Source organism: Panthera leo, chromosome B3, assembly GCF_018350215.1.
Source record: "Panthera leo isolate Ple1 chromosome B3, P.leo_Ple1_pat1.1, whole genome shotgun sequence".
Taxonomy (NCBI): domain Eukaryota; kingdom Metazoa; phylum Chordata; class Mammalia; order Carnivora; family Felidae; genus Panthera; species Panthera leo.
Window position 1 is genome coordinate 134,536,862 of NC_056684.1, and position 23,565 is coordinate 134,560,426.

The following is a 23,565-nucleotide window of genomic DNA, read 5'->3' on the forward strand; positions in this document are numbered from 1 at the left end:
TTAACTTACTAGAAATGCCCCAGCACTTTCAACGAGAAGCAACGAGAAGTGGGTGACTGTAAACCCATTCTCTATATTCCGATCTCCTACGATACTTGCATGCTGTAACAGCTCAAGTGTGTGTCCCAGAGATCCTGCCAAGATTGTGAAATGAGGTGGGAAGAAAAGCAAATGACACAAAAATATCTAAAATTATAAAGAGCTGTTGTCTGTCCATTACTGGGCTAATCCAGCAGGACTCTACTAATCAAAAATGGGACCGCACAGACGAAGCACTCCGAGCTGTGCCAGGAGGTGTGAGAAGTTCAGGACAACACACAGGATAAAAAGGATAATCTTCACAGTAATGGAACCTCAATTTTATTCAGGTATTTAAGAAATCCCATTGAATCATCTCATTAAGAAAATAGAAGGCTTGGGGCGCCTGGGTGGCTCAGTCGGTTAAGTGTCTGACTTTGGCTCAGGTCATGATCTCACAGTTCGTGGGTTCAAGCCCCGCACTGGGCTCTGTGCTGACAGCTCAGAGCCCGGAACCTATTTCAGATTCTGTGTCTCCCTCTCTCTGTTCCTCCCCTGTGCTCACTCTGTCTCTCTCTCACTCTCTCAAAAATAAATAAAGGTTAAAAAAAAAAGAAAGAAAAGAGAAGGCAAATTTCCACATTAATTAGATGACAACAAAACTGCCAAAAAACCACACATACTTTTCAGTAAGCTCTTTGAGCTACCTGCCAGACAACTCCCGCTGCCTGGATTCCCGAGGGGAGACATCTTCACTCTCCTCTGCTAGTGAGTTTATGTCACTATCACGGTGGGTCCATGAAGTGGGCTTATGCTGTAAGGTACATGGCCACTAAGTGTTACACTTTTGAAATATTTTCTTCCCAGGCCTTTTGTATCCAACAGCATACATTTACAAAATAGCAAGTCTGGGTAAGAGCCCCCCCCAACCCCCCCAGCCCCCCCCCAACCCCCCCCCCCACTTTTGCCCACAAAGATTAACCTCAGGTTATTATTGTTCTGTTACTACAGTTTTTTGACCAAACGGAAAAACCAGACTAAAAATATATCCAATCCTAATATAACTTAGGTTGTTAAAAGGTATTTACATTACAAGAAAACTAAACAGCTGATTGTCGTATGTCCATAGTCACTGCTTCTAGAGTAATTGTCAAAGAACTTCTACCAACAGTACACTGACTTCCGGGGGAACTAAAGATGATCTGACTCAATCCTTCTACAACAAATGAAGGTGCGGCCGAATGTCTGTACCTTGCATACTGAGCTGAATAGCCCTGCGGAGATCTGCTTCTTCATCTTCCATGTCGATTTCCTGGCGACTCAGTGCCAGAGCCCTCTGCAAATCTTCCTCATCTTCGTCTAACATGCCTGACCCATCATTTGCTTCTAAGACTCGTTCCAGATCTGTTTTCTGAACTCTAAAGAACAATAACACTGATGGTAACTGCAGACCAGTCTTCTATTTTAGATAAAACAGAAATATTTATAAACCAAAACATTTCTTAAATAATTTTTTTAAAAAGATTTTATTTTTAAGTAACCTCTATATCCAACGTGGGGCTTGAACTTAAACCCCAAAATCAAGAATCGCATGCTGCACCAACTGAGCCAAAGGGGTCCCCAAAGATTTTATAGAAGTCAAAAATTACACATTTTCTGGCAGATAATCTAACAACCTAATGACTGTGCTGTGCTGTGCATCTAAGTAAATAAAGTAATTCAAATAGTCAATTCAAGTTTGGACCAATAGACTTCACTAAAAATATAAAAGGTCTAAAAAAATCACCAACAATAAAAGGACCACACATTCAGTGTAAGCAGGAAAACATTATTCTTGGGGCACTTGGCTGGCTCAGTCAGTAGAGCATGATCTTGATCTTGGGGTTGTGAGTTCGAGCCCCATGCTGGGTATGGAGATTGCTTAAAAAAATAAAGTCTTGAAGAAAAGGAAGGAAGGAAGGAAGGAAGGAAGGAAGGAAGGACATGTAATTCTTATAATGAAATATGAATTACTATCATATACTCCCTACTGCAGGGTTCATCTCACCTCTGTTCTTTCAGCTGTGCTAACTCTTCTCCAATGAGTTTTGGTCTGTGCATCTGTTGGACCCTGATCATCTGTAGAAGTTGGTCAGCTTCACAATCTGGCAGATCACCCTTCACAACAAATATAGAATAACCTAAAAAGAAAAAAAAAGGCAAAAATAAACGAAAACAGCCAGTAAGAGATTAAAAATAGATTTAAAATGATAGCAGATAGAAAGGCAGCACAGTCTAGTGGGAAGAACACAAGTTCAAGAGTGAGGAAGACCTGGGTTCAAATCCCGACTCTCGCTGATCTCAGACAAACTACTGAAAGCCTCTGGGCCACTTCCTTGGTCTGTAAGATGGGAACAGCCATCTTACAGAGTGACTGTGAGAAATAAATGGCATAATGTAAACAAAGGGCCCCTACCAAAACAGTGTGTGACCACATAGTCTGCTCACTAAATGGTATCGGAGAGGCGGGTGAAGGAGTGGGGAAGAGCAAGGAATTCGGAATCAGATTGTCAGGGTTTTTGTCCTAGCTCTTCCAATTCCAAGACCAAGCATGGTCTCTGGTAAATTACTTTACCCAGCTATGTCTTGGTGTATACAACCATTAAACTGATGATAACAGTACCTTCCTCAGAGGGCTGTGGTGAGGACACACTCAGATGTGTGTAATAATGTGAAATACGGGTAAAACGAACAATCTATAGAAATAGCTGCCCCCCCCCCGACACATTCTCTCTCTCTCTCTCTCTCTCTCTCTCACACACACACACACACACACACACACACACACACCCCTCCTTGCTGAATATAGGAGCTGGGAAACCAATGCTCAAAATCTAGCCAAAGTATTGATGATGTGGTTCATATTTTCAAAGAATTATACTGATTCAGTGAATTTTTTATAAATGTCATCCTAGAAAGCCAGAGTTTTCTCAGCTAAATCTTCTACACAAAAAATGAACATGGGTAGACTATACCTAAGTCATTGTGATCAATTTAAGCTTTTCTACCATAAATTTTTCTTAAGCTTTGGTACTTATTACTGGATATCTTTTGTGAGTATTAAAAGATAATGAAACAAAGAACAAAAGAACTATTAATGGAAAAAATACAAAACAGCACATTAATATTTATTTTTTCAACAAGATATAATACGATTAATATACTTTATTTAAACAAGAACAAATGTGCTCAGAGTTCAGATGGTCTAGAACGTTGTACGCCAGTAAAATTGTTTCTAGACCCTAAAGTAAATGTGTCAGCACCATGGCAGTCCGTGAGGAGCATCATGAAGAACAGACACTCAGCCTTGGTTAGGTGGCACAGTAAATACCTCTGGTTTTATTTAAGACATATGCCAGTGAAGACACCAAAGGGTGGTAAGAGGGTGTGCTGTAATATGCGTTACACTTTTTAAAAAGCACTCTGGGCTGCTTTATCAATATAACGTATAGGAACCAGAGTGTAAGAAGACAGAACCTTACCAAAACAGAAAACCTGAGGGACAACATATATAGGGAAAAGAGATATAAATTTTTTCCAGACATGTTCAGTTTGAAATGCTTCCCAAGTGGAGACATCAAAGCTAGGAGTCTGGCTGTTCAGGGTAGATGTGTAGGCAGAGGATAAAAGTTTCGGAATTATGGGCATATAGATTTTATTTAGAGATGATATTTAAATTTTTTTTTAATGTTTATTTATTTTTGAGACAGAGAGAGACAGAGCATGAATGGGGGAGGATCAGAGAGAGAGGGAGACACAGAATCTCAAGCAGGCTCCGGGCTCCGAGCTGTCAGCATAGAGCCTGACACGGGGCTCGAACCCACGGACCGTGAGATCATGACCTGAGCCGAAGTTGGACGCTTAACCGACTGAGCCACCCAGGCGCCCCTAGAGATGATATTTAAAATAACAGGATAGCAAAATAAAAATAATAATAGGACAGCCCATAATCAAGAAATTGTCCAAGGATTGTCTCTAGGTCACTTCCAACCATAAGAAATTGGCAAGAGTAAGATCCACAAAAGGAAATCTGAAAGAAGAAGCCAATGAGATAGGAGGAAAACCAGAGCATAGTGGTCTGGAAGCCAAGTGTGGATAGTGTTTCGAAAAGGAAGGATATACTTAGGAACAGAAGTTTAGGCATGAAAGAAAAAACATACTAGAATATGATATCAAAGAAGTAAAACTGCTATAACCCTGAATGTGAATTGGAAAGAACAACTGACAGACAACCAACCCAGCAGCAATAAGCACGCTAGTACCCAGACTGAGCTTTACACATCATTATTAAAAGTTAAGGCAAGCAACATACAAGGTAAGCCTGAAACATCTTGTCTTATGAGAAAAAAAGCCTTCAAAAAGCTATAGTGGTCATTTCAGAAACTGAGGAGTCAATTTCAAAAGGTACCCCCTCATGCAAGTGGCACAATTTGAGTATTGATATGAATAATCACAATGGACTGAAACACACGAACTACGTTTTGATGGATTAGTTTACCATCACAAATCAAAACCTCCAAACTAACAGGTTATCTCTGAATGTTTTTAACTTTTTTTTGAGAGAGCGTGAGCGCACGTGCATGGGCGAGGGGTAAAGAGATGGGGACAGAGGATCCAAAGTGGGCTCCGTGCAGACAGCAGTGAGCCTGATGTGGGGCTCAGACCCACTGACTGCAACCCACCAACTGCGAGACCATGACCTGAACGGAAGTCGGACACTCAACTGACTGGGCCACGCACGCGCCTCCCCCTTTTTTATTTTGCTAACTGGTTATCTTTGGAGGAAGCGCACTATGAAACCAACTCATCTTAAAAACCTATAAAACGGAAGAATATTTATTCTGCTTTTCCTATATGAACTATACTTCAGGAGAACCAAATAACTAATGAAAGTTTATTTGTATAAAAGTATGCAGCGAATATGTGAAGACATCATGGGAATCTAACACCACCATTTTGCAACCCTGAATGAAATCATTGATCCAGGCACCGATCATCAGTGGTTGCTCAAAACACAAAAAGAGAGCCAACCAGATGTCAAGTGTCACCCCATCTGTGAAGTTTTCCACGGTCTCCCCACCCTGCCCCCAAATCAACCTGAATCTGATTAAGCCTCAGTTCTAAAGACCAGATTGTTGGGTATTCAGGGCTCAGAGCAAAATAAAGATGTAATCAGCAAAATTCAGAGTGTGGGGAAGAACAAATGACCCAGTTTCTTTTTTTTTTTCTTTTATAAGTTTATTTATTTTGAGAGAGAGAGAGAGAGGGAGAGAGAAGATCCCAGATAGGCTTCATACCATCAGTGCAGAGCCCAACGCAGGGCTCGAACCCACTAACCATGATATCATGACCTGAGCCAAAATCAAGGGTTGGACGCTCAACTGACCAAGCCACTCAGGTACCCCAACCCATTTTCTTCTAAATAAATAAATAAATAAATAAATAAATAAATAAATAAATAAAATCAAGGGGGAAAAAGATGTAAGGAAACCTACAGTTAGACTTGGAAAACATCAATCAATGAATGCAATTAGTGAAACTCATTTCAACCTAGTTAAACTGTAAAAATCCTAAGACACAACCAAGGAGACTGGAGATTTGGAACAGACTGGATATTTGATGTTATTAAAGCACTGTGGCTCAATTTTTTTGCGTGCTTATAGTACTGTGGATATACATATATTTATATACATACACACACACACACACACACACACATATACACACACACATATATATTTAAGAGTGTTTGCTTTTAAAAATTTTAATTTTAAAAAATTTGCAGAGAAAATAAGATGCTCAAAATTAGCAGGGGAAGGAAATGTGTATAATAAGATTGACCATGAGATAACCGTTCAAGCTGGGTAAAGGGGACATGAGAATTCATCACGTTATTTTCTCTACTTTTTATTTGTTTGAAATTTTCAATGAAAAAGTTTTGTTTTATTCTACATGAGGGTATACTCCACTCCACCCTCAAGATGAGGTCAAATAAAAAGAAGACTGAGAACCGAATACAAATGTGGAGGTCACTGATGAATTGAGAAGGCAACTTTTTGGTGAAATGTTGGCTATGACAATGTAACTGGAATGAGTTCAAGAACAGGAGACAACACACTAGAGGGGACTCTAAGGAGAAAATAAAAATGGGAGGCAGCTGGCCTTTCCTGGAGTAAAGAGAAGCTTTTTTCTTATTTCTCTGCTGATAGGAGTAATACAGAAAGAGGGGGGCAGTGACCATGCAGGCAAGTAGAAAAGACAAAAGCAAGAGCAAAGATCCTGAATAGGTGAGAGGAACTGGGATATAGCCCCAAAGTGGACAGGCTGGTCTTGGTCAGGAGCAGGGGACAATTCACCTATTTTAATAGGCTCAATGCACAGGCTGGGATACAGGCACGTTGATAGACTGGCATAAAGATGGAGTTCTCTTTTTGTTGCTTATTTAAAAAAAATTTTTTTTAATGTTTATTTATTTTTGAGAGAGACAGAGACAGAATGTGAGTGGGTTGGGGCAGAGAGAGGGGAAGGCACAGAATCCGAAGCAGGCTCCAGGCTCCGAGCTGTCAGCACAGAGCCCGACGCGGGGCTTGAACTCACAGACCTTGAGATCATGACCTGAGCTGAAGTCGGATGCTCAACCAACTGAGCCACACAGGTGCCCCTCTTTTCATTGTTTCTGTTTTGTCAGAATACAAAGGAAGGTCATAGCTAGGGGTCAGGAAGAGGTGAGTGGTTAGAGATTTGAAGAGAGGAACTGGAAAATAACCATCTTGGAGAGTGGCAAGTGACCTTACTATGAAAACACAGTAGCAAGGTCAAGTAGCCCTAAAGGATCATTTGAAATTTGTCATCATAAATTTAAAGCAAAATCAGTCACCCCATTTTATGTAGCTATGTTCAGCTGCTCTGATGCAGGAATGGACAAGCCCAAGATCTAGTTTTAACCAGGGCTGGCATTTCGTCATGGAAGTATAATAGAGCGAAGGAAAGAGGAGTGGAGAAACGCATCAGATTGATTATAATGATGGGTTACAGAAATAAGCAGGGTCAGACAGGAAGTAAGGATATGAGGGGAATGTTTGGGTAGGGTTTAAAGACTTGCTGGATGCAGAAAACAGAGAAAATATGGTATAAAGATAGGCAATTGTCAAAGACTAAAATGCTTGTAATTGGGATTTGAAGGTGATACCGTTGTTGGTAATGGCAAAGGCAAGATGAAAAAACTGGTCTTTGAAAATAAAATGGTATGGAACCGGATGGATTTCTGATGTAGAAATCACTAACAATGATGAAGAGTTCAAGTTGAGAGAAAACAGTGAATCAGACCCTAAAATATTCCATGGAAAAAGAGGATCACAGGTGAATGGAAAAGAGCAGGAGGTAGAGTTTACTCTCGTGCCAGGTATTTTAGAGAAGCTGGAGTCTTTAGGTAAGAACAGTGGCCTGAAGAAGCAAGAAGCAAGAAGAATACCCCCACCCACCACGCCTGGCCATGGAGTCCGTGGGGTCTGGAAGGAACAAGAGCCATTACTTCGTGGGGTTGCTAAGGCAGGAGCAACCTCAGGGGAGGGCCAAGTGTCCGTGAAAACTCTAACTGGATGGATAGTATCATCCAAATCACAGATTAAAGTTCACCAACAAAAACATAAAGATGATTGCACTGCCCCTGCCATAAAAACAGTATTGTTATACTTACATCTAATAGAGCTGGTTTTATTAAGCTACTTTGAAAGACAATATTATAAAAATTTCAGTCTTTATTTACCTTCCTGTTGTAATTGAGCCAAGAAAAGTGCAAGGTATGTGTCTGATATCAATTCTGGACCCGTCAAGAGAGAATTCAAGTTGAACCACTGGAAAAAAATTTTAAGTATTTAAGTTAATGTACATTATAAGTAATAGGGAAGTTCCATATGTTAAGAATAAATACAACCCATCTAAACTTACTAAGGCTATCTAAACACTGAAAACATGTCAAACCAAGATTTTTAAAAAGTAATTTAATAATATGATTTTTAAAAACTGAAATAAATGTTGCAGATTTACCAGTATTAAATGTTTTAAAAATAAAATTTTGCAGGGTGCCTGGGTGGCTCAGTCAGTTAAGCATCCGACTTCGGCTCAGGTCCTGATCTCATGGTTCGTGGGTTTGAGCCCTGCGTTGGGCTCTGCGCTGACAGCTTAGAGCCTGGAGCCTGCTTCGGATACTGTGTGTCTCTCTCTCAAAAAATAAATAAACATTAAAAAAAAAATTTTTTTTTAATTAAAAATAAAATTTTGCTTGGGGTGCCTGAGTGGCTCAGTTGGTTGGGTGGCTGACTTCGGCTCAGGTCCTGATCTCACGGTTTGTGAGTTCGAGTCCCGCGTCGGGCTCTGTGTTGATAGCTCAGAGCCTAGAGCCTGCTTCAGATTCTGTGTCTCCCTCTCCCTCTGCCCCTCCCCTGCTCATGCTCTGTTTCTCTGTCTCAAAAATAAATAAAACATTAAAAAATTAAAAAAACAAAATAAAATAAAATAAAATTTTGCTTTAAGTCATAAACTTTGTATCTCCCACCCCAAAAAAGAGTACAGAAATTGATACTACTTTAAAGTATCTTTATTGATAGGTATAATCAAATCTTTTTTCAAAGTAGCAGCCCAACAAAACCCTAATCACATTATACTGAAGAAAAATGAAACCAACACAAAGTCTTCCCACTGCTGGTAATTTTGGCCAAAAGATTCCAACTGTGAGAAAAGTAGACATTCCAGGAAGGGAATGCAAAACCGCCAAATGATTTTACAAGGATCACTGAGCCACTGTCACATGTAATTAAAATCACTTAGTCACTATCTTATAGGATTCCTAATGTAACCCACAAGATACAAAAGTTTCCAAAGTTACTGTCAGCGTCGTGACCAACTACTTTTCCTGGATTTTGACAGAGATTATAATACTTTTCCAGTCACCCATTTCTCCAAAGAAGACATCCCAGATGGCCAATAGACACATGAAAAGATGCTCACCATCACTCACCATCAGGGAAATGCAAATCAAAACCACCATGAGGTATCACCTCGCACCTGTCAGAATGGCTGACATCAAAAACACAAGACTCAGGTGTTGACAAGGATGTGGAGAAAGAGAAACCTTCCTGCACCGTGGGTGGGAATGCAAACAGTATGGAGTATGGAAACAGTATGGGGTTTCCTCAAAAAAATTAAAAATAAAACTACATTTCGATCCAGTAACTCCACTACTTGGGTATTTTCCCAAAGAATAAAAGTACTAATTCGAAAAGACATATGCACCTCTATGTTTACTGCAGCATTATTTACAACAGCCAAATTATGGAAGCAGCCCAAGCGTCCACCAATAGATGAACGGATAAAGAAGATAGGAGATACACACACACGCTCTCACTCTCTCTCTCTTTCTCAACGGAGTATTATTCAACCATAAAAAAGAATTAAAATTTTGCCATTTGCAACAACACGGATGGATCTAGAGAGTATAAGGCTAAGTGAAGTAACTCAGAGAAAGACAGATACCATAGGATTTCACTCATATGTGGAATTTAAGGAACAAAGGGAAAAGAGACAAACCAAAAAACAGACTCTTTTAAAAAAAAATTTTTTTTTAATGTTTATTTATTTTTGAGGGAGAGAGAGACAGAGTGTGAGCAGGCAAGGGATAGAGAGAGAGACAGACACAGAATCCAAAGCAGGCACCAGGCTCTGAGCTGTCAGCGTAGAGCCTGACACGGAGCTCGAACTCACGAACTGTGAGCTCAGGACCTGAGCCGAAGTTGGATGCTTAACCGACTGAGCCACCCAGGCGCCCAAAAAAACAGACTCTTAACGACGGAAAACAAACTGGTGGTTATCAGAGGAAGGTGGGTAGAGGACAGGTTATATGGGTGAAGGGGACCAAGAGTGCACTCACTGTAATGAGCACTGAGTCATGTACAGAGCTGCTGAATCACTTACATGTACATCTGAAACTAATATAGCATTGTATGTTAACTATACTGGAATTTTAAAAAATATATATAGGAAAAAAAACGTTTCCAGGCATCTTTTTCATAATACAAGGACCTCTAACAAAACGGTGTACAGTGAAAAACATAACTGTAAACAAAAATATAAATTAGAGCCAAATATAATAAGTTAAAATTGGACATTTCTTGTATTTATAAAAGATTAAGTAATTTAAAATGTGAAAATTCAATTTCAAACTAAAATTTGTAAAATCTCTCAGAATAACGATGCAAGTTTACATGCAAATCACCAAAGGAACTTCTGGAACCTAAGTCTTCAGATCTTAAAAAAAAAAAATCCAATGATTATACAGGAAAGGTAAAGAATACTTGATCATAATTTTTTAAAGATATAAATAAAAGCCGAAGGTTAAATAATCTCGGCAGTGTCCTCTCTGCTTTCTCCTTGGAGCTGACCCCCACTCAGGTCAGCCTCTACTGCAACGCACCTCCTTACTTGCTCTTTGTACAACTCAGGAGGGACCTTTAGAAATAATCGGGTCACAGGACTTAAAAGGACTTAAAACATAATAGCAGGGTTTCTATGTTTGAATTATCTTTTATTGATTTAATCAGTGCACTCATTCTTGATTTCATTTTCCTTTTTGCTTCGTATTATTTTATTTTCCAAAAGTTTCGTGGAGCTATAACTGACATGCGAGAAACTGCACATATTTAAAAATGTTCAATTTGAAGCTTTAACATATGTGTACACCCAAGAAACCATCACCACCACCGAGAGTTTCCAGGGCCCTGTGATCCTCCTCTCTCACTGCTCCTCACCTTCCTCATCCCCAGGCAACAGCTGGTTAATCTGCTGTCATTACAGATTAGTCTGCAATTTCTAGACTTGTATACAAATGGAAACTTACAGTACATAGTATTTTGTATCTGGCTTCTTTCACTCAGCATAATTATTTTTAGGTTCACCCACGTTGCTGAACGTATCAATAAGTTCTTTTTATATTGGACCATTTCTAATATTCCTCTTTCCAAGATTCAAAACATTTTTTTTTTAAGTTTATTTATTTTGAGAGAGACACAGACGGTGTGAATGGGGGAGGGGCAGAGAGAGAGGGAGAGGGAGAGAGCGAGAATCCCAAGCAGGCTCCGCACTGTCAGTACAGAGCCTGACGAGGGGCTCCAACTCACGAAACCGAGAGATCATGACCTGAGCTGAAACCAAGAGTAGGCCCTTTAACCAACTGAGCCTCCCAGGTGCCCCAAGATTCAAAATTCTAATAAAAAGGGCTTTTTTCTTAAGTTTATTTATTTTTGAGAGACAGAAAGAGTGTATGGGGGGGAGGCGCAGAGAGAGAGAATCCCAAACAGATTCCACACTATCAGTGGAGAGCCCGATGTGGGGTTCAGACCCACACAAGCGAGACCATGACCTGAGCCAAAATAGAGAGTCAGATGTTTAACCAACTGAGCCACCCAGCCGCCCCTAAAAAGGACTTTACATAATTGTTTCAAAATAGTGTCATGTATCCAAAGATCTTTGGTAATTATCTTAAAAAATAACACCTTAGGTACGTTTCTTGATCTTAAGAAAGGCTTGTTCAAGACACATTCTGTGTTCTTTTAAAAAAATAGAGTTTTATGTAGACGTACATATTACATCCGCATAGATTTTATGAAGCCTTATGTATTACATGACATTTTGAAATATGGATAATCTTGATATGCTAAAGCAAACATGACTGAAAACTTTTTATTCATGCTGGATGCTATTTCAGGCTTCATGACACTACTGTATGCCGAGAACAAATCTATAAAGTCATAGTTAACTGGAAGAACATTTTTATCCCATAAAAACTCACTAAAAGTGACCCCTTCTGTACTGTATTAAATAGAAAGCTTTTCTTATGTAGTTAAATTGTACAGTTGACCCTTGAACAACGTGGGGGGTTAAGGGTGCTGACCCCTGGCACAGCTGAAAATCCACGTATAGCTTGACTCTTCAAAAAACTCAGTACTAATAGCCTACCGTTGACTGGAAGCTTTACTGCTAATGTAAAACAGTTAACACACATTTCGCATATGTACTGTATACTTTTTTTTAAGTAGGCTCCATGCCCAAAGTGGGGCTTGAACTCACAACCCTGAAATTAAGAGTTGCATGTTCTAGCGACCAATCAGGCACCTATGATATACTTACTTTCACAATAAAGCTAGAGGAAAGAAAATGTTACTAAGAAAACCATAAAAACAAAAGGAAGATCAGAAGGAAAATATATTTATAGTACTGTACTGTAAAAAACAATCCACGTGTAAGTGGACCCATGTAGTTCAAACCCATGTCGTTCAAGCATCAACTGTGCATGGTTGTTACAAATAAACCTATAAGGGAAACTGATACTGTCTTTGAAAATAGAAAATTTCCATTAAGATTAAAACCGTACCATACACACACGTTACTGGTAAATTTCTTCATCCGTGAGGTATCGATCCTTTACATTTTAGTTGCAAATGGAGGGCAAAATGAGAAAAAAGACAAAAGGGGAAACATTACCTGTTTTCCTAATTTTCGAACTGTAAACCAGTGTTCTTTGTAATTGCATATGAATGATCTTTCATTTCTAGAAAAAGAAAAAAATGCATACACAATATTAAGTTGAAATAACAGAGTTCACATTCATTTAGTTTATCTACTAGCAAGTATTATATAAAACATGATAGTTTAGGATTGTGCTTACAGTGAAGCATCACAGATTTTGAGAAATTACAAAATAGCATGAAAAACAAAACCAAAACCCAAACCCAAACAGTAGAAATCTCTCTGCAGGTTAGTGATGCCACATGCAAGAATGATGGCACCACACACCCTTTAAGGATCAGTTCTGTGCTGTCAGACACCGAAGGGAGGAGGGGAGTTAATGGGCAGATGTTCACGGACATCCCCAAAAGGTGTCACAGCGAACTCTGAGGGAATGAAACAGGGAACATCAAGCAAGACAAAAGCATTCAAAATACGCTTTGCTTCTTTAAGAAATTGTAACTTTAAAAATCAAGTTTAGAAAAAGCAATGTGGAAGAGCAAAATAAAATCTTACATGGGATCGATCCTGAGCCTCTGATACTCTGGACTGTTGAAGAGAATTAGTTCTAAACCCCAAACCTTCAAGGCATTGCTTATAACCTGTTTAAAAAAAAAAAAGCAACTTTTCATGAGCTAAACCATTCAATTCCAAATTAAGTAGCGCAGCCATGTTAGTTGCATAAACAACTGTACTTCATAATTTTCCCTAGAAGGCTATGCTTTTTAAAAAGTATGTGTATAAATACATCACTGAATCCATAAAAGAAAAAAGTACCTATGAAAGAGTCCTTTTTACACTAGGTTTCTGGAACATTCCAGAGAACCACATAATTCCGAGATAAAACTGTTTCAAAAATCCAGATGTATATTCTCAGTAATTCTTCTTTTTCTTTTTCAATGTTTATTTATTTTTGACAGAGAGAGAGAGACAAAGCATGAGCGGGGGAGGAGCAGAGAGAGAGAGAGAGAGGGAGACACAGAATCCGAAGCAGGCTCCAGGCTCTGAGCTGTCAGCACAGAGCCCGACGCGGGGCTCGAACCCACGAGCCGTGAGATCATGACCTGAGCCGAAGTCGGACGCCTAAGTGACTGAGCCACCCAGGCGCCCCTAAGTATTATTCTTAAAAGTAGTCCACTATATACACACAGTAATCTGGCTGCTCCGGGTCCTGCTTTAGAAAAGTTATATTCAACTCACTACCTGGTATGTCAGTAGCGATAAAAATTTTGTCTATTAAAAATGGATTCTTCCTGGGAATTTAAAGTGAAGCTTTCGGACTTTGAACTACCATCATGGGTTTGTAATTCGTAGGAAAAAATAAATAAATAAGCCTGATTACTTCCAACTGTCTGGGGGAAAAAAAAGGACATTTCTGAAAATTCACTCTCCGCCCTCCGAGGCAGCCAACAGAGCAGCAAGTGAACCAGGTGCCAGCTAGCACAGATAAACAGTGAACACAACGCAGGGGGCAGACGTGAATAGGCACCAAGACCAGTGTCCCAGTGTCTCACAAACAGGCAACAGCAAGCGCAGGGCCCGCTCGAGCCTCCTCTAGCGCTGCGGCAGCTCTCACCAGGTACCGCCCATGTGGAGCAGTGCTGGACGGAGAGGCTACTGAATGAGGGGTCCAGGAGGACAATACAGGGGAACGGAACAGGCTCCTCGAGAGAGCTTCTGGAAGAACTCTGGATATACCTCCCGGCTGTTAGAATGAAAGATCCATGGATAAGGCAAAAGAATCTATCAAGTACATACACATTCACCCACAGAATTCAAGGGGAGCCGAAAGTTTAAAAAAAGAAAGAAAGCAAAAGCCACAGACCATAATAAAGGAATCCAGTCCTGGTACGCGGATTTAAATGGAAGGTAGTGAGGTGCTGCATTTTCTCAAATGTATCCAAGATGTAGCAAGTCTGAAATACTCTTATCGGAACTACGGTTAACAGCATCCAAATGTAAATTACATAGTCTTCTTTCAAAACGCCCTACTCTAAAATGAAGGTTCTACAATCTTAATTTTCATGTTTATCTCTATAAAAATCTAGTGCTCTAGAGTATGATCTTACACTTTTTTCCCCCAGTTTTTTCCTTGTGTTCTATGGCTTTATTTTTATTTTTTAATAATCTTACACTCTTAGACACAATCTACTAGAAGGACCGCTGAAGGTCACATCATTACAGTGACCGTGAAAGGCTGTGAGAAGAGATGCGTATCGACCACATCCTCAGCGCGATCAGTGCCCGGACATCAACAGCCCTTAGTACATGCTTCTAACCACTTACTTGAATAGAGAAAAAACCACTGTCGTCCATATTTCCCGAGGGCTGCTGTTTATTTCGGATGGGTCGTTGAGGCGGGGGTGGAGGGTGGGGAGAGAAGGATAGAAACCGTCATTGGTGTGCATATTTAAAATAACATCTTGCGCGGTCCCGTTTACGAAGTCAAGAGCATAGTTATAATCGACAAGTCAGATATCCATAGGAAGAATGCTTCATCCTTTTCTAAAGGGTACCCACATTTTTTCAGAACCTGATTCGGTGAGTTGAAAGTCAGTACCTGTAAAAAAGTGCGATAGTCCTCACTGGTGACTCCTCCTTCTGCCATTCTCATTCTCTCCTCTTCGTCCAGCTGATGGGCAATGGAAGACAGCTCCACAGGGCTAAAATATTCTCCTTGCAATAGGTTATTCAAGCAATGTTGAGCACAAAGTGAGCCTTCTTGCTAATATTTTCAAAAGAAAAAATTCAAATGTGATTTGCTGAACAGATTTGTACGGTATCTTCCTCTCAAGCGGAATTTAATCACTAACGCAGCCAAACCGAGCCTTTTTGGCTTTCAACAGCAATGATTTACGGAAGTACCTGAATTTTCATGTAACACTCGTTTTATAATTTTACCATTAAGGAAACTACCATTATTTAGCTCTATGATCAAAAACTTGAGAATGACTTATATAAACAAACAGCATTCTCTACAAATATGCCAAATTTCACGTTTCACTAGAAACTACTCTATAAAAACATTAGCACCTCTCATTTTCAGTACCTAAAATATATCTCTTTGGAGGTTCCATGGAAAATTACTAACACTGAAAGCGAAATTTTAATCCCTAGAACATGTGTGTTCTTTTAACAAGATAATCTACTCGATCAAGAGGCCTGAGTGGCTCAGTCGATTAAGCCTCTGACTTCAGCTCAGGTCATGATCTCACAGCTTGAGTCCGAGCCCCATGTCAGGCTCTGCGCTGACAGCTCAGGGCCTGGAGCCTGCTTCGGACTCTGTGTCTCCCCCTTTCTCTGCCAGTGCCCCGCTCACGCTCTGTCTCTCTCTCCTTCAAAAATAAATAACCTTTAAAAAAATTTTTTTTGAAGATAATCTATCGATCTAAATGCTTATTCAAGGAGTTTCAAATCAATGAACAAAAGTATCTCAAGAATTGATACAGGTAGGAAAGATCCTGCTCGACGTTAATGAAGACCTGTAGCCAACCGAACCAAGGTTCTCTTCGGGGAGCTCTACACAAAATGTCTACGCAGTATGTACAACAAGCAAAACTTCCCCAAACCACACCTGGAGCTCGTTTCTGAGCAAGCCAGCAAGGAGGGCTGCATCCAAGGAGGCATCACTGGCTTCGCATCGTTGGGGGGGGTGGAGGGAGTACAACCTCCCATGGGCCCCAGGGTCTTCAGCTGCTGGGCAGCTGGCCCTCACACAGTTGGCACCCCAAATGTAAATCCGAGCTGCCTCGGGCGCCTGGGCGGCTCAGTCGGTTAAGCGTCCGACTTTGGCTCAGGTCATGATCTCACAGTTTGTGAGTTCGAGCCCCGTGTCGGGCTCTGTGCGGACAGCTCAGCACCTGGAGCCTGCTTTGGATTCTGTGTCTCCCTCTGTCTCTGCCCCTCTCCGCTCATGCTCTGTCTCTCTGTCTCTCAATAATAAATAAACATTAAAAAAAAATTAAAAAAATAAATAAATCCCGGCTGCCTGGCCCTGAGCAGTCTGCTTATCACCCTGCTCCCCACAACAATGTCACTTTCCCATGCTTGCCCTGGAAGAAGGGAAACTCACTGGTGAAGGAGATCCCTTCCTGTGAACACAGACCCCTCTGTGGAATGATGGCAGAAGATGAGAATACTTTCTTCTCCCACTAACCCTGACCCTCTAAGTTCTCCTTTCCTCCACTAAAGTCTATGCCTTAACCCAGCCTGTCTTACCTTGTACGATTTGCTCTGTCACTCAAGAGTGACACAGAACTCTTTGGTGACTCCAAAGAGCAACACCTGGTGAGACACATATTTCTCCTGGTTCTAGGAACAAAATTCAGCTTCAGAAAATGATACAGGGTATATGTATGCAATGGAATAGGAAGGCAGCATTGAGAGAGTCTGAGCGCAAGATAGGGAGGGGGCCAAGATAAGCTTATCTTCATATTTTGGTATAGAAGTATCCTGAAGCTGAAGACAGGATCCCTGAAGTCACAGCCACATAGTGCAAGAGAAAGTGTCTCCACCTCTTTTTCCTTCTACTGTATTCCCACCTCTAGAAAGAAACTTCCTCTGAACAATACAACGTGAACTGAAGGAATACACAGCCATCCTACTTATATTCTACTGAGAAACAGGCAAGACAAACAAGTATTCACAAACAGACAAAAAGATGCTCAACGTCATCAACCATCAGGGAATGATATATTAAAACTGCAGTATGTTACTACTATACGCTCTCCAAAATGGCTAAAATGTTGGAGATTAGAGACATCAAAATACCACTTGTGGACATGTAAGTTAGCACAACCACTCTGGAAAACTATTTGGAGTATCTACTAAAGCTTAACATATACGAACCCTGTGGTCTAGCGATTCCACTCTTAGGTACATAATGCCAACAACAGAAATGTAAACGTACTTTCATCCAAACACATATAAAAATGTTCCTAACACTACTACTGGTAATGCCCCACCCTGAACCATCCAGATGCCCATCACAGAATGGGTAAACTGTGCTCTTTTCACAAGGGAAAACTATATGACGATGAGAATGAATCCACTACAACTACCTGCAACAACACAGACGAATCAGCGTTAAAGAAGACAGATTCAAAGAGCAGCCGCTGGATGATGCCATTTATAAAAGCTCAAAACCAGGCCAAACTCATCTATGACGTTAGAATTCAGGACAGTGATCACCCTCACAAGGGTGAAGGTGGGGTGGAGGGACAGTATCTGGAGGAAGGCCTAAGCGGAGCAAATAAATATTCTGTTACCTGATCTAAGAATTATTTACACATGTGTTCACTTTGTGAGACCTCACTGAGCTGTACTCTTAGGGTGTGTGTACCCTTAACGTGTGTTTGTTACAGTTAAAAAAGTTCAAATAACAACCACAACAACTCTGCTAAGATACAGGTATTTCACATATCGAGAGCTTCCTTTTTTTACGTTTATTTATGTACTTAACTTTTTAAAAGTTTATTTATTTTGAGAGAGAGAGAGAGAAAGGCCACACACGCATGAGTCGGGGAGGAGCAGAGAGAGAGAGAGAGAGAATGAATCCCAAGTAGGCTCTGCACTGTCAGTACAGAGCCTGATGTGGGGCTCAAACTCATGAACTGTGAGATCATGACCTGAGCTGAAACTAAGAGTTGGTCCCTTAAATGACTGAGCCACCCGAGCACCCCATGTTTATTTATTTTTGAGAGAGAGAGAGAGAGAGCTCATGCAAGCAGGAGAGGGGCAGAGAGGAGACAGAGGTTCCAAAGGGGGCTCCATGCTACCAGCACAGAGAGAGTCTGATGTGGGGCTAGAACTTACCAACCGTCAGATCATGACCTGAGCTGAAGTCAGACGCTTAACCGACTGAGCCACCCAGGAGCCCCAAGAACTTCCTACTATGGTCACCAGACACCGGATTTTCTGGGAACAGTCCTAATGCAAATTTTCTGTCTGGCTGTCAGGTTACATGCCTCAGTTTGGTGCTCTCAAACTGTGGTCGTCACATTTAATACATATATTGAAATAGTGAAGCCAACTATTTAATAAAAAATTCTCTCTCTAAAAAACTCGCTTTGGGGTGACTGGGTAGCTCAGTCAATTGGGCAGCTGACTCTTGGTTTTGGCTTGGGTTGTGGGATTGAGTCCCACGCTTGGAGAACTCTCTCTCCCTCTGCCTCGATTCTCTGCTCGATCTCTGTAAAATAATTTAAAAACCTAGCTTTGAAGTACAAAAAAATAAGCACTTGATATCAAACTTTGTCTAAGTAAAACTGTACTGTCACAGGAAATAGCAAGTTCTGTACTTCTAATATGATTTAATAGAAGAAAAGAACAAATTGTTCAGTCCAAATTTAAAATCACTTTTTAAACAAGGTGAATCAAATTCTACATGAACCAAAAAAAAAAAAAAAAAAAAAAATTGTACAAGGGCCCCACCTAATATTATGCATTCCCAGCCCACCAATTTATCCCCACCCACCTCTTCCTCATGGAGCTTTAACCAAAGTTGGATAGAAGTTTATATGTGCTATGGTCAAAGTTCAGTAGCATTGAAATGCCATGATTTTAGGCCCAGACTTCTTGTATTGGGATCAGAGGATGAACAATCTGTATGTTCAGCTTTACCGAGGTATTTTACAAAACCACAGAGGGTTTTATAAAATACACTTACACAGAGGGTAAGTGTAACCAAATCATTCTCTCACCGTCCTTAAAGTCTTCGGGACCAACCTGCAACGAGTTCAAATTCCCACAGACACTACTGATTACAACGGAAACCAGGCATAAACCTTCAGGTGCACTCAGGATCGGCCTAAAGTGCCACACAATCAACCTATGAGTACTTCTTCATCTCATGTCAGTGACGCTAAGCTCTCACCCCCTATGGCGAGGTCCAGCAAACACAAGTATCTGAGTAACAACAATGGCCGGCACTTCCATAGTACATGTGCCAGGAAGCATTCCGAGTGTTTATAACTGAGGTAGACACTTCATTATCCTCACACCACAGAGGAGGAAACTGGAGCACAGAGAGATAATGAGTAACTTGCTCAGGATCGTATGGATTGTAAATAGCAGAGCCGGGATTCAAACTCAGGCAGAAGTGAAGTCTGTGCTATTATTACTTCCTCGAGCCACTCATTTGGAATTGGGTTGTCCCTAGACCTCCACTATCCTAAAGACAGCTAGAAACCAACAATCACAAAAAGGCCAAATGAATAGCATCAAGTCAAAGCTCAGCATCTTCTGGCATTTTCATTAATTTTAAACACAATCCCAACAAGTGTGGCTACACTCTCAATTTACATTAAAAGTACCAATTTGGATGGCACTGTGCCCACACCAAGAGCAGTTAGCAATAGAAATGGTAACAGAAATGACAGAAAGCAGACATCAGAACTAAAACAAACACCAAAACACCGGGCAGTTAGTGGCCATTTAGTACAAGGGTTTGTTAGGGCTTGGCAAACTCTAGCCAATAGGCCAAATACAACCTGCTCCGGTGGCTAAGAGTGGTTTTTATGACTTCAGATGGTTGGGTAACACACCCACACACAAACAAGAACATGTGAGAGGCAGTATGTGACCTGCAAAGCCTAAAATATTTACAGAAAAATGGTTTCTTTTAGATAACTACCACCATACACATCTCAGATCAAGAAACTCTCTTAATTCACTTAAATATTTATTGAGCAACTATGTGCTAGGCACCATCTTAGGCACTGGGGATATACCACAGAACAACTGTTAAGTTTACATCCTAACTTAACGAAGAGCACTCAAGGTGGCGCCACTGTGAAAACGGGGAAACCAACATTCCCAGAGGAAGTAGTTGCAAGGCAGGCATCTCTATATACACAGCTTCCTTACGGCCAACGCTGGTGCTCTGACAAAGGTCATATGTATGCGGCAGACGGGGAAAGGAGGGTGCTGAAAAACGGCATATTAAGCTCCAACATTCTCAGAATGGACTGTGTATGAGATTCACGACGGGCCCTGTGGTTATAGGTATTTTCCATACTCTTGAAATATGCCTAAAACACTTCAAAAGCCCTCATCTGTTAAGTACATATAAGTTGATAAGGATAAATGTATTCCGTAAGTACCTTTAAGCCTACACAGATGTTGATAATCGAGAGTGACTTCTTTCAGGAAAAGCAGACTTTTATGAGGCTGGCACCCAGGTACTAAACCACCCAGGTTTAGTAGTTACCTTCACTGAAATTCACTATCCCAACAGTGCCAATGGCTGTCAATCAATATCTGTAAAAATACGTAACTCTCAAGAGGTGGTGTGGAAAAAGTTTAAAGTCTTCCATTTGAAACATCTGGTCCTATACCAAAGCTTTTGAAAATTAGGAATAAAAATATGTATATGGAGGGTTCTCTTCATTCAATCTCCTTAGCCAGGCAACTAAATTTCTCTTGTCCAAGATTCATCAATCACATCAATCAAGTCAAAAGATTAGTGGTAACTATAGGAGTCCTTCCTCCCCCCCCCCCAACATAAAAACTGGTCTACTCCAGTGCCAAAACGTTCTAAAATGTTTTCTATAAAGAAAAGCATTCCATTGAACAACTTGTTTAGATCCATCCTGTCTCTTTTGTCTTTGATGGCTTTGTGTGAATGGATAAATGATCGTTTACAAGTATTTAACAAAACCAAACCCTGCTGCTCCTACTAAACAAAAGCCTCCCCGACAATCCTTTCCAAACACGAAACTATTATGAAACAATGTATCTATCATGTGCCAAAGTTGTCCTGAGCAAGGTTTCACTCACACCCAAATAGCTTGTTTCTCCACATGCCACCAATCGTATCTTCAAGTGCGTGGTCGTTAAAGAGTAAAAGCAAAACAGGCTAGGTGAACGACAACAAAATTATTCCAGTCTAGTCCTGATAACTAATAAGGAAGCTGGCCTCCTGATCCGGAAAGATGCAACTACCAAAAGAAACGAAACCTACACATCCCGTAACAAAAACTCCTGTGACGACTTCCCTGTTCAGGGGCGCTCAGGATTTCCTACCTCACTTCCCCAAGTGTCAGGCCCTACGTGGGACGAGCCAAGGTCCCCGCCCTAGGGAGGCTCAGGGACCCGGTGCAGGACGACAAGAACACAACCCCGGAGATCTAAGTGTATGGGAGGTTCCAATATAGAACAGAGGAGCCCAGAGGAGGAAAAGTTAATTCTGCCAGAAGTGGGACTGAGGGAGTGGGGTGGAGTTGGGGAGGGTCGAGGGAAGGGTCCAAGAGGTGACTAACTAGAACCTAGAGAGACTGGGGGAGAAGGGAATGGAGAGTGAAGACCACGGAAAGTGGAAGGGAAGCGCGGAAGCTAACCCATTCGGTGCCACCGCACTCCCGTGCCCCCGTGGTGTCCCCGGCCCTGCCCTCACTCCCTCCCAGCTGCCCGGGCGTCCCGAGCCCCGGACACCTCGGGCACCGGCCTCTTTGGCAGAGGGTGCGGTGGGGGCGTCGGTGAAGCTGCCCTCCCTACGAAGTTCCCCCGCCCGGCGAGGCTGGGATGGGGGCGATCGGGCCCCCGCCAGCTCTGCGGGAGGAGGTTGTACCGCGCCCTACCGCAGCCACGGCACAACAGACAGCTCCCCACCGAACGCGGACACTCACTTTCTCGTGGAAGATGGACTCCATGTTTATTTGTCTGGAGCCAACGGCCCCCGCGCCGAACCACCCCCCTCCAGCCCCGCCCCTCGGCCCCACCCCTCCGCCCACCCTGCCCCGCCCCGCCTCGAGCCACCCCTGCCCACGTGCCTCGCACAGACCAATCATCTCCGAGGAAGTGAGTCACGTGGAGCGAAGAGCTAGTGAACGCCGGGGCGGTAAATGCGAGGGCACGTGACATGTGTAGCGCGTCCTGCGATCTCCCTTTATCTGGCCAGCTTGGGGCGGGTGGGGGTGTTGCAGCGCCACCTAGGGTCTGGAGGATCTCCGCTTCCCACCCATTGCTATGGATTTTTAGGCTATTAGGGGTCTGGACAAGGAACACCTGGGTTCTATGTTCTTTTATGTTTTCCACTTTGTATTTTATGCTTATCATATTTGCATTTAATTATTTAATATCTTTCTCCTCCTCCCCCACTGAAAGCCGGATTAAGAAAAAGACATCATTGCATCCCCCAACACCTAGCACTTGTGTAAAAATGTAGTTAATACTTATACAGAGCTTACTGTAAGGTAGGCATTATTCTTCTTAAACTACTTTGCATATATTAACGAATTTAATACAACCTTTGATGTAGGTGTTGTTATGATCCCTATTTTACCTATGAGGACACTGATGCACAGGGAGATTAAGAAAAGAAGGGTGAACAAAGTCAACTGGTAAGTTGCTGCGCTGGGGTCCAAATCCATACACCTTGTTATTAGTGTCTGTGTTGTGGCCCTGAAGAGGAAGCATGAGTTGGAGGAACTGAAAAATCCAGTAAAATGGGGGGAAGGTATTTGAGGAAACTGAAGGAGTAGGGAAGAAGCAGATTTTGCACCTTGAAATTAAGAAAGGTATGCTTTAAAAAAAAATTTTTTAATGTTTATTTATTTTTGAGAGAGAGAGAGTGGGCGAGGGGCAGAGAGAGGGGGACAGAGGATCTGAAGCCGACTCCGTACTGACAACAGAGAACCCAATGTGGGCCACCCAGGTGCTCCCAGGAAGGTATGCCTTTTAAAGGGAGTTATATACAGTTTTTAAAGGAGAAGAGACATGCTCAGATTTGCATTTTATAAAGATCACTAGCTACAGAAAAGAGCTGACGCTGTCGAGGGAGTCTTAGGAGAGCTGATGGTGTTTGGACTAGAGTATTGACCTGCAGTTGAGAGGAGACCGTTTTGAGAGATAATGAGGAATTATGGAGACTCAACAGAACTTGGTGACCGTGGGGAGTGAGGGACATAGAAACATTAGGGATGATGTCTGGGTTTCTGCCCTAGGCAGCCG

General features: G+C 41.6%; 1 protein-coding gene across 12 annotated transcripts in view; it reads right to left on the bottom strand.

Moving 5' to 3' along the window:
- The window catches only part of ATXN3 (ataxin 3), a 34,158-nt gene extending 11,836 nt beyond the window's left edge, over window positions 1–22,322 (bottom strand). For 2 of the 12 annotated variants that reach the window (XM_042944124.1, XM_042944116.1), the window contains exons 1-8: window positions 22,242–22,322; window positions 15,176–15,340; window positions 14,902–14,946; window positions 13,132–13,217; window positions 12,592–12,658; window positions 7,823–7,910; window positions 2,066–2,198; window positions 1,270–1,436 (exon numbers count right to left, since the gene is read on the bottom strand). In XM_042944124.1, coding sequence (XP_042800058.1) covers window positions 1,270–1,436; window positions 2,066–2,198; window positions 7,823–7,910; window positions 12,592–12,658; window positions 13,132–13,217; window positions 14,902–14,946; window positions 15,176–15,340; window positions 22,242–22,265 — 775 coding nt within the window. In that variant the 5' untranslated portion in view covers window positions 22,266–22,322. Of the gene's footprint in view, window positions 1–1,269; window positions 1,437–2,065; window positions 2,199–7,822; window positions 7,911–12,591; window positions 12,659–13,131; window positions 13,218–14,901; window positions 14,947–15,175; window positions 15,341–16,833; window positions 16,927–19,316; window positions 19,342–21,393; window positions 21,974–22,241 lie in introns of those variants that run through there. The other 10 variants (XM_042944125.1, XM_042944119.1, XR_006204028.1 and 7 more) reach the window with 9 other exon arrangements.
- Window positions 22,323–23,565: the final 1,243 nt, after the last annotated feature.